This window comes from Bos indicus x Bos taurus, chromosome 11 (assembly GCF_003369695.1).
Source record: "Bos indicus x Bos taurus breed Angus x Brahman F1 hybrid chromosome 11, Bos_hybrid_MaternalHap_v2.0, whole genome shotgun sequence".
NCBI lineage: Eukaryota > Metazoa > Chordata > Mammalia > Artiodactyla > Bovidae > Bos > Bos indicus x Bos taurus.
In genome coordinates, this window is record NC_040086.1 from 25676591 (window position 1) to 25693466 (window position 16876).

Here is a 16876-nt window from a genome sequence, read left to right on the forward strand (position 1 = left end):
CTGGCATGTAGCAACGGATGAATAAACTCTGCTGAGTAAATGAAGGCAATAACAGCAAAACATATTACCATTTACTCAATGCCAGGCACTCTTCTAATCGCATTTGTTTATTCACTTGTGCTGTGTTGTGCTTAGTCATTCAGTCATGTCCGCCTCTTTGGGACTCCAGGGACTGTAGCCTGCCAGGCTCCTCTGTCCATGGAGATTCTCCAGGCAAGAATACTGGAGTGGGTTGCCATGCCTTCCTCCAGGGGATCTTCCCAACCCAGGGATCAAACCATGGTCTCCTTCATTGCAGGCAGATTCTTTACCATCTGAGCCACCAGGGAAGCCCCATTTATTCACTTAATCCATCTCAAAGCCCAATGAGGTGAGTACTAGTTACTTCCCCCATTCAAAACATGAGGCAACTGAGACAGAAAGAATGAATACATTTTATTATTTCTCCAATATGCTCTTGTTCTCTTATCTCCAGTAGGGTAAACATGAGTAATTTTAATCTACTTCTTAGGAAAGAGGATGTGATTAAACCACTGGAAAGCTGTTTGGCAGGACATTGTTACTTTTAGAAATATTGTGTATTATATAACAAAAAGCTTTAACGAAATGCAAAAATAACTGGTTTGGGAGTTGTATCTGAACTTGAACACCAGCTCTGCTTCATACTAGATACAAGACACGTAGCAAATAAATAATATGAATTCCAAGTGTGTCATTGAGAATGAGGACAATAATAATTATCTTATTGAGTATTCCAGATTGCATGGCATAAGTTAATCAAAGTCCCCTGCAGCTTTTATGTTATAAAGTTGAGGATACTGATGCTATTACCATCACAAACAGCATAATGGAATGATATCTAACTCACCCAATATTAGGTATACCCAATATTCCCTGGAGTAGGAAACGACAACCCAGTCCAGTATTCTTGCCAGGAGAAACCCATGGACAGAGGAGTCTGGCGGGCTACAGTCTTCAGGGTCACAGAGAGTTGGACGTGACTGAAATGACTTAGCATGTAGCATACCCAACATTTATAATTGCTTACTGTATATTTTTTATTTTTATCTCGCTTGTGGATAAACTGGTCCCAATAAGTGGAAAACTTTTCAATCTACATAGAGATTTCTACTGACAGAAATTTTCTACTAAATTGGACCAATCAAATTATATCTGTTTTGAGGCTATGGTATAAACTGGGAAATAAAAATCATTGACTATAAGTTTTTAAAAATCTTGACAGAAGTCTTAAAAATTTCGACAAAACCATGACCAGCACAACTGGCTAAATTATCTACACTGTAGAGACTGTCTACACTCTCCCGTCACTAATGGAATCTTATATAATATAGCCAGCCCTACAAACTATGAACAGCTCAGTAGATAAATCTCAATAAGCCTCCACATCAAACAGACTGGAAGAAATCAAAAGACCGCTGAGCTAAGCCAGACCGGGCTGATATTTTGGTTTATTGGTTAACTGTTATGTTTGGAAAGGCATAAAGCTTAATTGCGAGGCTTGAGGTGTATGTCAAAAATGCCTGACTTAAGTAGAAATTCTGATCATAGCATCTGTCACTAGTTAAAATACATGGAGCTCTTTATCCAGGATATTTTTTCTTGTTTATATTTTCAATAAATGAAAATAATCCAGTCATATGGTGACTAAATATGAATCATTGTTTCAGCTTTTTGAGAAGGTTTTTAAATCCCAGGTGTAAATTAGGGAGTAACACTGTTGTTAATCCAAGTCATGTGAAAGCTAAAACGGGGGGAAATCTGATTTAGTTTATGACTTCTGGTGGTATTAACCATAGGTTTCTCACAAATATTAATGAATACAACACTGTGAAACACTATATGGAAAAGTGAAATCCAGTGGTGTTATCTGGATATTTTTACCATTTTCTACTGGATAACTAACTCCAGTTGGCTGAACAGGCAACAAAACTAAGCATTTCTTAAAGACCCCAAAATAAAATAATTTCTTCTAGCAAAGGTCCAGTAAAGATTTCAGTAAAAAACAGAAATGAGATCTTCATCACTGCTTTGCCCTTATTTTCATTGCTACCAAAGTTACTCAGCTACACCTAACCAATCAATACACACTGCTTTAGGACATGCAACTGATTTAAAACACAATTCCTCCCCTGAATAACTTGGAATTGATTTGAGAGTACCTAATTAGTTCACATGGGCTTCCCTGGTGCTCAGTGGTAAAGAATCTGCCTGCCAATGCAGAAGGCAACCCACTCCAGGATTTTTGCCTGGGAAACCTCAAGGCTGGCAGGCTATAGTCCACAGGGTCGCAACAAGTCGGACGCGACTTAGCAACTGAACAGCAACAAACTAATTCACAAGAAGCAATCCCAACACAAGAAAGAGATAGCACACATCATTTGGGGTACACCTGGAAGAGGCCTAAGGAAAGGGAAAGCAGTGACTGCTGGGACAAGCATGATTCATTCAGCTAATTTAAAAACAATTCTCACTGAAAGAGAGCCTCCTGTATACCAAGTACCACTGCACCAGGCCCTTTACGAGCTTCATCACACTCACTCCTCACAGCAACTCTGGAGGCAGACTGAAGTATCATCTCCAATCTATGATGATGCTGGGATAAAGAAACTGAGACTCAACAAACTAAACTTGCCTAAAGTCAGAGTCAAAGGTTAAATCGAGAACTGCTGAACACCACATGCATTTTCTTAGCAACATCAATAGATCACTTCTTTGCCTCCTATGTAAGGCAGACCCTTTACAAGATACTAGGGCCAAAGAAAAGGCATCAGACACAGGCCCTGCTCTCAAGGAAGCTACATTAAAGTCAGGGAAAATGTCTCAGAGGAAAAAAAGACGCAGGGTAAACCCTAAAGGATGGGGAAAATCAGCATGCTGTAAGCAGAAAAGAAGGGATAATCATTTTAGGAACAGAAAAAACACGAACAAAAGCAACAAAAAGGAAAATCATAACACTGAAAGGAACAGTAGTTAGATTAGCTTGATTAGACTACATGCATTCGTTGGTAGCTGGTAGAAGTTCAATAAATATTTGTGGGTTTGATTAATAGAAGACAAGGTAAAAAGGGCAGGTTCAAATTATATAGGGCCTTGAAAGCTAAACTGACAAAAACGCAATTAACCAACAAATAATGTGGGCAAACGTTCAACCTAATCATTAATAACAGCAATATAAATTGAAACATGCTAATTTTCCCCTTCCACCTTCTCAAAAACCTGCTTTAAAAAAAGAATAATACCCACTACTAGAAAGATTATACGTGCTGGCAAATTTGTAAATTGTTATCTTATTTAAAGGAAGTCTGGCTATCAGTTTCATGGAATGTTTATATTCTTTAATTCTGTATTTCAATTTCTGATCATTTATCCCAAAGAAATAGTCCAGAAAACATAGGAAAAGCTAAAAACTATGAAGGTATTTCTTGTACCACTCTTTATAACATGTAAAAAGAAGACAGACTGTAAATGCTCAATGGCAGACAGTTGGTTAAAACAAGAAAAAAAAAGATTTAACAAAAAGGACAAAGGCCAGTTAAAGGGGCAGAAATGTTAGACCATGGGCAACAGAGAACTAATGAAAATTCCTGAGTTAAGAGGGTGACAGGGGGAAATCATTTTTCAAGACTAATTTATCAAGAATTCTGACAATACATAAAAAGAATCTGAAGTCTAGTTGTATACTGTTGCCAAGAAATCACACTGAGGAGAATCTATCTGTAAGAAATAACCCTACGTATTAAAACACTTTGTAAATAAAGATACTCACCATGACATTATTAAAAATATTTTTTAAATTAGGGGAAAACTAAATATTAATAGTAAGAGAATTATTAAGTTACCCATGATTTGTCTATCATAAGGAATGTTATTTTAAAATGCTAGAAAAATGCTAGAAAGAGTTTTATTTACAAAACCAAGAAAAATCATTACATTTTACATTTTAATTTAATGGAGGGTGGGGACAAGAAGAAATTTCCAGAGAAATAAACCTAAACAGAAAATGCCATGAATTCCCTGGAATTAAATGTTCATGGGTGAACCAACCTGTCTGGCAGTACAATTCTGAAGGCGGATGGGGTTGAAAACAAGAAGGAAAAGAACAAGCACGTATTTAAGAAAGAAATGTCCATCTGTAGAAAGGTCACATCTTACAAATGATCATCTGGCAATTGAAACATGTTTTCCAAAGACATAAATATTATAAGTGGAGGCACTGCAGGTATCCCTTAGAAAATATATTTACTTTCCCACTGAAACATTATATTTTAACAACAATAAAAAGTTAAACCTTATGTTATTACATGCAGCATTACTAGCTAATCAAAGCAAGAGAACACCATTGAAGAGAAGTTCTCTTTTATTTCCCTAACATGTTGAAGCTTAGGAAAATTAAGTTGGCTTAATTAAAAGCAGAAAGGACGCAGAGCGGATGACTTGTGGTGTGTTTCTGGGAAAAAAAGTGGGCGTTCACCACCTTCAGAGGCCAGTGACACTTTTTTCACTACAGAGAACTGCGTTTCCAAATACACACAGGGCAGGGATATCATTAATACTGCCCTCTCGTGTACTGATTATGATCTGAATCGTTGCTTGTCCCACAGATAAAACAAAGGCAAGATAAAGAAATGGTCACGTGAGATATCCCCACCTAAATGGTAGAACTGGGAAGGGAAGGAGAAGGGTTTAGAGAGGATGAGCTTTTGAAGAGTGTGAGCTCTTACAGGCGCACTTCCGCTGTGGGACGGAAGCCAGGAAGCGGAAGGAGTGGCACACTCAAGCTCTCCCTTGAGGGACGGGAAAGGTGCTATCAGAGTACTTGTGGCTTTTCCACCTTGCATGACAGTTGAGTTCAAGTCTTAGCTCTCCTCCTCCACTATTCTTCAAATACACAGATCACACTTTACAAAGGTCTGTACTCCCCTCAGTGCTCAGTGTCTTGAACACAGTAAACATGTTGAACAAATGATGAAAAAAAAAATACTGACCCATCTAAACAGACCACCAATTGTAAGAGAGAAACCGGTGACTTAGGAGGGAGGGCTCTGATTGTAGGCGGGTGAAAACGGGATCAAGTGAATTTAAAGGGAGGAAGTGTGCTTATAAATGGAGGATCGTTTTTATGTATCTAAATTAGCTGTTCACAATGAGTGATCATAGAGATAAACAGAAGAAAGACAAAGATGTATTAGGAGCAATGGATGGCTCTAGGGATGTGCTTCTACAGTAGAAAATTCTAGACCGCCAAGGTTTAGCACCTGGACCAGACTTACTGATCCTTGTCAAATGTAGCCAGTCTGACCCCAGCTTCCTTTGAGCTGGGCTGGTTTACTGTGACCCAGACATGTTCCACGTCTATAGAGGCAGTTTGTACAGAATAAAATGGTAACAGTTTGGACAGACAGAAAAGAAAGAAACTCGGCAGATAAAGATAGAGAAGTCATTCAAGACAGATGGCCTAATTTGAATTCAGAGGCCCCCAAAGTCACGGCAAAATAGTAGGCTCAGTTTAAATAGAACAGGGATTTTGTGTTTATAAACAAAAATAATTAAGTCCAATTTCAATAAATTTAGATTTGACTTCATACCATTTGACCCTATAAGAACAAAATCAATGTTGTAATATGGGTCAAATTCCAAAGTGAGTTAGAGTTTATAATAAATACAATGTTAATGCTCTGGTAGCTTGTTGGAGGTTAGCTATGAATCAGAGAGATATTTCATATTGCAAAGTAGCATTTTCTGACTTAGAAATTCATTTTATTTTATTCAGTATCTCTATTTTAAAGCTATACAAAACGTCTTTCATGTGTAAAGACAAAACTTTGTTCCTAAGCAAAAAATTTTAATGAAGCCTTGCCTATAGGAGTGATACAGAAAGCCAGACACTTTTACTACTTCATATCTTTTAAAAATTACATGAAGGAATTGCATAAATAGAGGGAAAATACACTTTCCTATTAGGCTAAAACGCTACATATATAATTTATCTTCCTAATGAAAAGATTTTCAAAGCTTTTGAGATAGCCTAGAAGGATGTAACAGCAGACATTATTAGTCACCTAATAAAAATCCATTCCCTCACCCCATCCTTTCTTTAACAGTATTTGACTTTGGTTGGGTATTCACCCTTCTCTCCATAGTCATATGCTACAGGGAGGGCTGGCACCAACCCCAGACCCAACTGGAGAATCCTAATTAGTCTAAGTTAATTATGGTGGATCCATTGTCTGGGATAAGTTGGGGCATACTAAGATGTTAACACTGCCAAAAAGATGTTGAAGGGAAGTCTGTAGAGTGTGGAGATTAGAGTGTGGGAACTCACACAGGAGGTGGTGGTGTCACTCTCGAAAAGAAAGAGGGACACACGAGCCACTGCATACTGCATCTGCTGCATCGAGATGTGATGGCAGGAACGGCAGCCATCTTGAAATCAGGAAGAAAGCTTGTTTGGGGCCAGTGCCTTCACATCCAGGATGGCATGGTGAAAAATGGAAACAACCTGGGTCTCTGATGATGTTATCAACCTCATCAAATGAATCAATGATGAATAAATCAACCCTCCTTAAAACTTCTTGGTTATGTTTGAGATAGTAACTTTTCCTTATAGTTTAAATTTTTATTTGAGTTTTCTGTTACTTGCAGCCAAAAGCATTCTAACTCCTTCAAATCTGAATTATTTAAAGCCTCTGTTTAAATATTTACAATGGAGCTAGTCATAATAGCTCCAAGTGTCCTTGATGAAGGACAACAACAAGATGCTGCTAGCAAGACATACAGACCAAAGGCACAGAACTCAGCCGTACTAGTAGGTCTTCAAGTCTTACCTATTACATTTCAAATCTGGTTACTGTTCTGTTCTCCTCTTCCTATCTGCCCTCCCAACACACACACACACACACACACACACATTCACACACACAGACACATACATCACACTCTGATGGGCTTGGCACTCACCTTGTTAGGTTCGTCAACCATGGTGTAGGCCCTATTTCCCCCATTATCAATGATCAAAGCTTTGGGGAAAAGGGATGTTATCTTCATCTGACAAAATGGTAGAAGAAACTAATTTGGTGTAAAGCTTATTCTCCCAAAGAAGCATTTTATATATAAGATTTTAAAAGGTCTAAAGCGATGAGATTTTACTGATTCATATTTATTGACCACCTACCATATGTGAGGATACCATCTTAAATTTTTACCTGACAACTCAAGATAACTTACAGCATATTTAACTGCAACTAAAACGAAGTCCTTCTGTTGCTACCAAGATAGACCTGAAATGAATATCTTCCTTTGTATGGTACAGCTCCTAATGATTGGAAACATGCCTTTCACCTGCCTCAACCAGTATCCCCATGGCAATATTCCCTAAACTATGTGTGATGGAACACAAGAGGGTAATAGATGTTCTGAGATCCATGGTCAAACATGGTTATTGAAGATTCACAAAGCCTATTACAGCATATGAAAGGTTCTGAGAAGTCCTGTCATAAAGAAATTTGAATTTAATCCAGTATTTGCAAAGCTTACTTGACTTTATAATAAACTACTTTTCACTAAATATCTTTTTAATACCTTGAGGAAACTAGTAATCCTCAAAACATAAGGTATATTCCCCTCTAATATAGCCACTACTCAATGTAGAAGTAACAAATAGAATAAATGTTTAAAAAAAGAAAAAAACCACATCAAGCTGGAACCATGTTTTAACAATCTACAGAGAGTACAAGCTATTCCTAAGTAACTTTCTTCCATAGTCTGGCATCATATTTTCCAATACTACCAGTGGGGAACACAAAATGCAATCACTTCTCAAATGATTTCCTAAAACAATGCCTGTCTCATGGAATACTCCAAGATTAAAACTTCAAAATCACTCATAATGTCATGTAAAATTCAAACTAGTCTCCTTGGCTTATCTGTTTTACTCATTGATATAGCTCCAGAACCTGGTCTAGTGCCTACAGAGGGTAGGATCCAGGATCAATGTATCCTTGGCTCTAGGAATAAATGGAAAAAATGGATGAATGAATGAATATTTCCATTGTGAGCTTTCAGCCCTGGTCTGGTTTATCTTCTAACTTTCTCAGACATATACAACAAGTGTTCCACCACTGATATCTTTGTTCATGCCTATATTACCTTATAGGCCACATCCTCCTCTCTACCTATTCAAATCCTGACCATCCTTTCAAATCCAGATTAAGCTCTAACTCCTGCATGGAGACTGACCTCATCCTCCTCTGACTGCCTCTGCCCCCTATTCCCTGACAATATCAGAAGAGTTGGATATTCATTTTTCCTAAACTAGCTCACATGTTTTCTCTATCAGTAAATAATAAACTCATTTAAATCTAGGACCGTGTCATAAACTACTTTAGGAGATATTAGAGTGGAAAGGCATATCATAAGTATTCAATGAAAACTTTTTATTGATTATATTTTATTAAAAGTCTGGCATCTTGGTGTGTAATAAGAATAGTCTGAAATTCCTAGAATTTCTAAACTACACATTACTAAAACCAAGAGTTAAAAGGATCAAGTTCTGAATAAAGAAGAAGTATTATCCAAGTTCTAAAGAAACTGTTCCCTCTGGTTTTAACCTCTTTGACTCCATTTTCTCACTGGGAAAAGAGCTCTGTGGTGTTTCTCTACAGGTACTGAATGAGCAACAAATACTGCTTGTAAAGCCCCTGATAAATGAGGACTTTATCTCATAGTTCTGGAAGAAATCCTGATGTCCTAAATTATGTAATCCTGGTATTACAGTATATTAGTCTGGTTCATATAAAATGTAAGCTACAAAAATACCAAAGCTAAGAAAAAATATTTACTCATGCTTTTACTGAGACACAGAAAGAGGATGCATGCATTGCCAAAATTCCATAGAACATGCTCAAACTAAAGCAACAATGCCTTAGTTATTAAAGAAGGCAATGGCCTGAAGCAGTACTTAGGAACAAAGATTACTTCGCCCCGGCAAGAGTCAATATTTAAGAACACAGTGACTAATTCCCACTTCAAGTTCATGAACATATTTCTTTTTAAGAGCTTCTTTTTGGTTAAAATTTTTATTTGTGGTTTTCCTACTTGTGATCCATGAACCTAAGAATGAACAAAAACTTGAAACATGAAACTCTCTAGTAGGCCAAAGTGTCAGAGTAGGCAGAATTCTGATTTTAAGAACTTCTCAACAAGAGTTACTCAAGACTTGTACTTTACTTCTCAGTCTCCAAAAGTACACATTTACCTACTCTGCCTAAAGACCTAGATTGAATGTTCTATAAACAACTGTGAAAAATGTATGAATGACACCTCCAGACCATATCAAAACACTGGGGCTCTTAGCTTAATTTCAAAATATTTGAATCCAAACTAGTATTATTGTTGCTAATAGAAACTCCATTTATAAATGATCAGCTAAATTTTTTAAATGTCTTAGTTGAGCTAACTGTGAGCTAAAAATAACCATTAACCTTATTTCCAGCACTAGCCGTGTGACCTTGAGCGCCTCAATTTTCACATCTGCAAAGTGAGAACAGGACTGGGTAGCTTCTTGCTGCTGCTGCTGCTGCTAAGTCGCTTCAGTCGTGTCCGACTCTGTGCGGCCCCATAGATGGCAGCCCACCAGGCTCCCCCATCCCTGGGATTCTTCAGGCAAGAACACTGGAGTGGGTTGCCATTTCCTTCTCCAGTGCATGAAAGTGAAAAGTGAAAGTGAAGTCGCTCAGTCGTGTCCGACTCTTAGCGACCTCATGGATTGTAGCCCACCAGGCTCCTCCGTCCATGGGATTCTCCAGGCAAGAGTACTGGAGTGGGGTGCCATTGCCTTCTCCAAGGTAGCTTCTTAGGTCCTCTCAAATACAAAAACTAATCTAATGAGGGCCATTATTATAATTGTTATTAAATAAATGAATGAAAAATATAATTAGAGACTTGGAAAAACATTAGGTTAAGCTTGGAAGACATCATACCATAGACAAAGATTATAACAAAACGCCCAAATCCTCTCTCTATAGTACCCAACTATCATCAAATACAGGAGTTTTATAGAGGTAAATGGCTTACTGGCCACACTGATATCCTATCGGGAGTAATTAAAGGGTCTTAAAATCAACTTGCCATAAGGGAGATGTGAGAGTCCTGGTTCCACATTGAAACTTTGGGTGAAGTGCCTCATTTCCCATGGTCTCAGGATGTAAAACCTAAAGCCAGGCTATCAACGGTGACTCACTGATCACAAAGGGCTGTGTGTGCTGTTGGGTAAATCCACAGGCACTCTGCAGATGCAGCTGGATTTGGATTCAAGTTCTACCACTTTCTGGCTGCATGACCTCCAAGAAGTAACTCAACCTCACCAACCTTAATTTACTTCTCGGTGAAATTACAATGACTCTATCCATTCTGCAGGGCTGTGATGAAGGCCAAATTAGACACTTATAAAGACTTTGGCATATGTTGAGCACACGAATGGATATGCCATCTTCCTTCACTACTTCTTTCTTCCTTTTACATGGGTGGGACAGAGAGTCTAGCACAACAGGTAACTGCCATATTCTTCATTAGATGGTCAGTTTCCTTAGGGCCAAGAGTATGTCTGCTTCATCTTTGGATCCCAGTGCCCAGCAGAGGATTACACAATATAAAGCAGAGGGCACACAATATAAATGCTTGTTGAATGGGGAAAAAACAAGAACCCTTTGGGTCTGAGGATGTTAAGATTATCCAGGCCACAGTCAAAAGAAAATTTGAATCTTCAGCTTGGCCAAATAGGCACATGCTACAAACTACTATGTAGTTCAAAGCAAATAAAATAAGCTATTCTGAATTCTAATAATTACATTCTTGAAAATATAAAAACCTAGTTGCCCTACAGCTCCCAATTTTAGTTTTGAGAACCCAGTTCTTTCCGAAACAATGGAGTGGGTAACCACAAAAACTTGCGGAATCTCTTTTCCTAGAAAACATGAACAACAGGAGAGAAGCCAGTCTGTCTGGAAATTGCTTCAAAATCTGTCTATAAGCAGGGGCTGGACTAGATTAGATGTCCCTTAGAGGATCCTTCCAGACCTACACCACGAAGACGCTAAGGGAAATAACTAAAGCAAGTCTCTATTATTTATACTCAGGAAAATAAAACAATTTAACATCTCCCAACATGCTCATTAGAAATAATTTTACTTGGACCTAGTGATCCTTTTACAAACATTTTCCCCTTAAATTGTACTAAACCATCCTAAGCTATTAATTTGAATATGAGCTCTCTCTAATACGACAGAATGAAGATTGTACTTAACACTGAAAACAAGACTATTTCTCTTTTGTTCTTCTTTTTCAACCTACTTGTTTCTGTGTACCCCAAATCTACTCATCCCCAGAGTTTTATCAGAAACACAGTCCACCCAAGTGCTCCACTCAACTCTCCACTGATGAATTTCTAATGCATCCATTACTCAGATTACACTGTGCACCTGATTACTGTTATGTTGTCTTCTATTTGTACCTGTTTCACAAATGACAGTTCTTGTTTCCAAGCTGAAAGGTAAGCTCCCTGAGCAAGGTCCACGTTTCCTATTTCTCATGGACTCCTCTGCTGTGTCAACATTGAGTTAATGACAAATGCTTATAAATTCTTATTGGCTGACTGGTTTAACATGGAGAGAGCAAGGGCTATTGAGCACTCTGTACTAAGCACCTGCATGAAGCGTTGGCAAAGTCTAAAATAAAACTTTTCATGGGAATAAGTGCTGAATTCCTCATATTTCATCTTGAGGGGAAAATCATATTTCAGGCTTATCTTTGAAAATCAGGTAGTTATATGTTTAAAATATTTTAGGGCAACTTCAACCTAACTGAGATAAAATTCCAAACAGAATTGCAAAATCTAGTAATCATTTCACAATGTATATGTATGTCAAATCATGTTGCACACTTTAAATATATATAATTTTGTCATTTTTACATCAATAAATAAAGCTGAGTAAAAGAAGAAAAAAAGAGGGAGGGGACATATGTATATTTATCACTGATTCACACTGCAGAAGCCAACACAACATTGTAAAGCAATTATCCTCCAATTAAACATTTAAAAAATTAAAGAAAACAAAAATAGGCTCTTAAAAAGTAATGAAATAAAGCTTTTCAGACCAGTACATGTATGTTGCTATTTGTCATTTACCGGGGACTAGAACAGCTGACAATTAATACACAAAGGGGTTAAAGGGAAAGACCAGAGTTAAAGATCACATTGGTTTAGCTCCTGTCTGTGTGGAATGAGGAACTACCAAGGTGAGCCCACTCAAGGCAGATGGAGGCCATGTGGGAAGCCCAGCACGCTCCCCACATCACAGAGCTGTGTCGCTTCTGATTCTACAAAGGATCAATTACTCATTCTGTCAGGCCAAGTCAGTCTGGGGGGTAATAAATAGAAAGGAAAGGTGCTTTAGGAAATTAAAATGTAATAACAGTATTTAAAACAAACAAGTACAACTTATGTTTTCTCATTCTTCATAATCCAAAAGACCCATCTAGAACAAGGTTAATGAGCTCCAGAGTTCAATCATTATGAGCATTCATAGGGCTACTCTACATACCTATGAATGGGGATGCAGAACCTCTGCTGCTTTCTTTTTCTAAAAAAAAAGTATATATGTATTTTTAATTTGGCTGCATTTGGTCTTAGATGTGGCATGTGGGAATCTTTCATTGCAACATATGAACTCACCAGTTGTGGTGCGTGGGCTTAGCTGCTCCGCAGCATGTGGGATCTTAGTTCCTGGACCAGGGATTGAACCAATGTCCCCTGCATTGCAAGGTGGATTCCTAACCACTGGACCACCATAGAAATTCCCTGCTCCTTTCTTTATACATGAAAGGGGAACTTGTCCCTACTACCAGGCAGAGATATTACTTTGCTGACAAAGGTCCATATAGTCAAAGCTTTGGTTTTTCCAGTAGTCAAGTATGGATGTGAGAGTTGGACTATAAAGAAAGCTGAGCTCCAAAGAATTTATACTTTTGAACTATGGTGTTAGAGAAGACTCTCGAGAGTCCCTTGGACTGCAAGGAGATCAAACCAGTCAATCCTAAAGGAAATCAATATTCCTTTAAATATTCATTGGAAGGACTGATGGTGAAGCTGAAACTCCAATACTTTGGGCACCTGATGTAAAGAACTGACTCATTGGAAAAGACTCTGATGCTGGGAAAGACTGAAGGCAGGAGAAGAAGGGGACGACAGAGGATGAGATGGTTCACTGGCATCACCAACTCGATGGACATGAGCTTGAGCAAGCTCCGGGAGTTGGTGATGGACAGGGAAACCTGGCGTGCTGCAGTCCATGGGGTCGCAAAGAGTCGGACACGACTGAGCGACTGAAATGAACTGAACTACCAGGCAGGTACTGTTCTAGGCACTGGGAGCACAGCAGTTTACCAAACTCACAATTCTAGTAAAAATTATGTAAACCCTAGCTTAGTATTTGATAGAAACAAGAGGTCCAAATCGCTCAAGGATAGTCCAAATCGCTTATCTTAGAGGAGAAAACCAAGGCCCAGACAGGTTAACTAATTTGTTTCAGTTGGTTATGGTGGCTCTATGACAACCAAGGCAGGAGTAGAAACCAAATGTCTCATCTCTCATCTAGTAAAAAAACCTTGCTTATTCAAGTATTTCTGGCCATGCCAGACACTATGCTGGGCACCAGGCAAACAAAAATAAGGATAAGATACTGATCCTGTACTCCAGAAGACAATGTAAGACAATGGAATGAGTATAATAAAAGAAGTGGTAACAGAGAAAAAGCAAATTATATTTCTAATTGCATAGAACTTTCAATATTTTACAAGAAAATGAACTGTTAATAGTTTGTTTTATCCTCCCTGTAGCTCTATGAATACAGAATGCAGATTTTATCATTCCTGTTCTATAGATGGAGAAACTGAAGTGCAAAGCAGATAAGGGAGTCTATTAAGGTCATCTCTAGTGGCAGCAAAATGCTTAGAAACCAAGTCTGTTTACTCCAAGATAGACACTTATTCCCCCCACTAGATGGGAAAGGTAGATGTTTTTATGTCCAGTTCCATTCTGATCAAGAGCACACATTTGCAAGATTGTGGCAGAACAATCTGTGGCTGTGAAAGTAGACTTCACCAGCCTGTGAGGTCTGATTGGCTGAGTTTAGTTATTCAATGGCTGAGTAACCAACCAACAAGAAAGACATCATTATTACTAGCATTCTTACAGCACCCATCACATATACACAAAATAGAAGCAAAAGGTTCTGCCCTCAGGGACTTAATATCGTAGCAGACAGGTACATAAACATTTTCATCCCAAAATGACATAATTAAACAAAGAACAACTAGAAGAATCATTAAAACAATGGCAAGCTGAAAACACTAAGGTTTTAGAGAGCAAATCTAGTAATGCTGTAAAGAAATAGACTCTTGGAGGGTTAAACAGAGAACAGAAGCCTTGAAAATGTAATGAAATATACCAAGCTTCAGATTACTGAAATAAAAACTCTTACCAAAACTGCTCATCACATTTTGAAAAGTTAACATTTTAATACCTTCGTTTCACTTGTCAGCCTTACTCAAAACAATTATGTGAATATTCAATTTCCCTCTTTCTAGGAAAGTTATATATTCTGTAACTTTTCCTATTTAAGAGGAATGAACTTATAATGGAGGTTTCCCATCAGCATGCTGTGGAAAAGAGATTACCGCAGTGTGGTTTCATTGTGCTGTTCGTCCACCCTCCTCAGAAGTAACCTACATAAAATGAACCTGATCACTTTATCCTATACATAGTAAAAGTTGCAACACACCCAATAATCACTTTTATAAAAAGTAAAAGGGGGGAAAAAAAAGCATTTCTTCGAGTTCAGTTTTAAACATTAATTTTACTTGTTTGATAACCTCATATCATATTTCATTTATACACTATTTACCATGGCCTTATAATATGACCAAACCATTTTAACCCTTAGCAATTTGTTGAATTATTAACAAAATAAGCAAAGCTAAAAAGAAAAACAACTAGTGACAGGAAGAATTTATTTAGGAACTGGGCCAAATAGTAAAAATTATAATCATTCTTTCAAAAAAATGTTATCCTTATTAAAAATACAACTCAGCTAAAAGACAAAAACAAAACCAAAAAAGCCTTTCTAATATTTCCTTAGTATACTCAAGGAATTCACATTTATAGCCAATTGCTTTCCATTTAAATATTTACTGAATTTTATGGAATGATAAATAGGGCTTCCCAGTTGGCGCTAGTGGTAAAGAACCCATCTGGCAAGGCAGGAAACGCAAAAGATGTAGGTTCAATACCTGGGTCAGGAAGACCCCTTGGAGGAGGGTGGGGCAACCCACTCCAGTATTCTTGCCTAGAGAATCCCATGGACAGAGGATACAGTCCATAGGGGCTGCAGAGTCAGACACAACTAAAGCAACTTAGCAGGCAGGGGTGATAAACAATTTAAATGACAATTCAGAACTACCAATAGGTTTCATTAGAATTACTAACAGTGCATCAAACAATTATTTCAAGATATTTTCTAATCCCTAAGACTTAGTTCCATCACAAGAAAATATATTTTAATAAACAAGAGCTTAAAATCTGAATTAAAAGTTTGATCAACTTTTTTTGGCAGGAGAGGAATAGGGCTTGATATATCTCTAGAGCATCAAGAGAAAGACCACTGGGGCAAATCAGACCCTCAATAGTTACAGGAGGTGATTACACATGCAGCGACAGTGACATCTAGTGTTAACAACTGCAAGCCACCAGGCTGCCATTAAACCCTCCCAACTGCTAATAACAAACAACGATTCAAAGCTTCTCTTCTTTAAAAACCAACACACAGAACTTCTGCCTTGTATCCAAAGATTACTCATAATCAAAGTGTTTCAATAAGGTTTTTTTCCAGACATTAAAAAAAAAAAATCTTAAGAGAAAAACATCTTAGAGAGTATAACACTACAGACCTAAAAGTAAAAAGCATTGTTTACTCTGTGTGGCCAACACCTTTAACTACTCCCCCTGGCTACAGGTTAATGCAGAAGTAATCTGGGACATGGCCCGATGAGCGTACCTTAGACATTTAAACTTCCAGTTACTATAAAAGCAAAGATATTGCACAAGCTAGTACTTGATGACACATCAAGAAAAAGCAATTTAGGACATTTCAGGAATACCTGAAGAAGATTAAATCAAAAACAAACAAACAAAAAGAACAACTTTAGCTGTTGCACTGAGAAACAAGCTCTACATTTCAGCCCTTGCTACCTCCAATATTTTTGTTGCTTTGAAAGGTCCACTTATTAAACAGTAGATATTTTTGCCTAGGGGCTTAGCATTTGGCAGCATAGGTTCATTTACTATATTATTTTTATAGTTTTATGCTTTAGATCAATCTATAAAAGTAAGCAAAATTCTAAAAATTATTTTTGGCCAGAACGATATTTTGTAAAAAATAAAGTTAGCGTTAGATGAAGCTTACCTATTTTTTTTGGAAAGTTCATCCTTTCCCCTTTTAACTCCAAATATTCTTGTGATCAAGGTACTGAAGAGAAGCGTGGATGAATTTCTCACCTGTGTAAAAATACACAATACAGGTTAAGAAATATTCATGGCATGAAACCAACATTTACAATGTTCAAACTAGACATTCAAAACCATTACCCGATTGCCTAGTGTGTGGCTAAAGAAGATATAGTTGTGTTCATAAAATAAAACAATTTTCAATAACTTTATAGCAATTACTTCATTACTATGAAGGACTTCATCTTAAACTGAGCTTCACAATCCAACCACATGTACACAACATAGCATTTTCCTATA

General features: G+C 37.6%; 1 protein-coding gene across 4 annotated transcripts in view; it reads right to left on the bottom strand.

Annotated features, from left to right (window-relative positions):
• The window catches only part of THADA (THADA, armadillo repeat containing), a 335976-nt gene that overhangs the window by 222301 nt on the left and 96799 nt on the right, over window positions 1–16876 (bottom strand). For all 4 annotated transcript variants that reach the window (XM_027555132.1, XM_027555129.1, XM_027555131.1 and 1 more), the window contains exon 26: window positions 16536–16627. In XM_027555132.1, the coding sequence (XP_027410933.1) occupies window positions 16536–16627 (92 nt within the window). The remainder of the gene's footprint in view (window positions 1–16535; window positions 16628–16876) is intronic.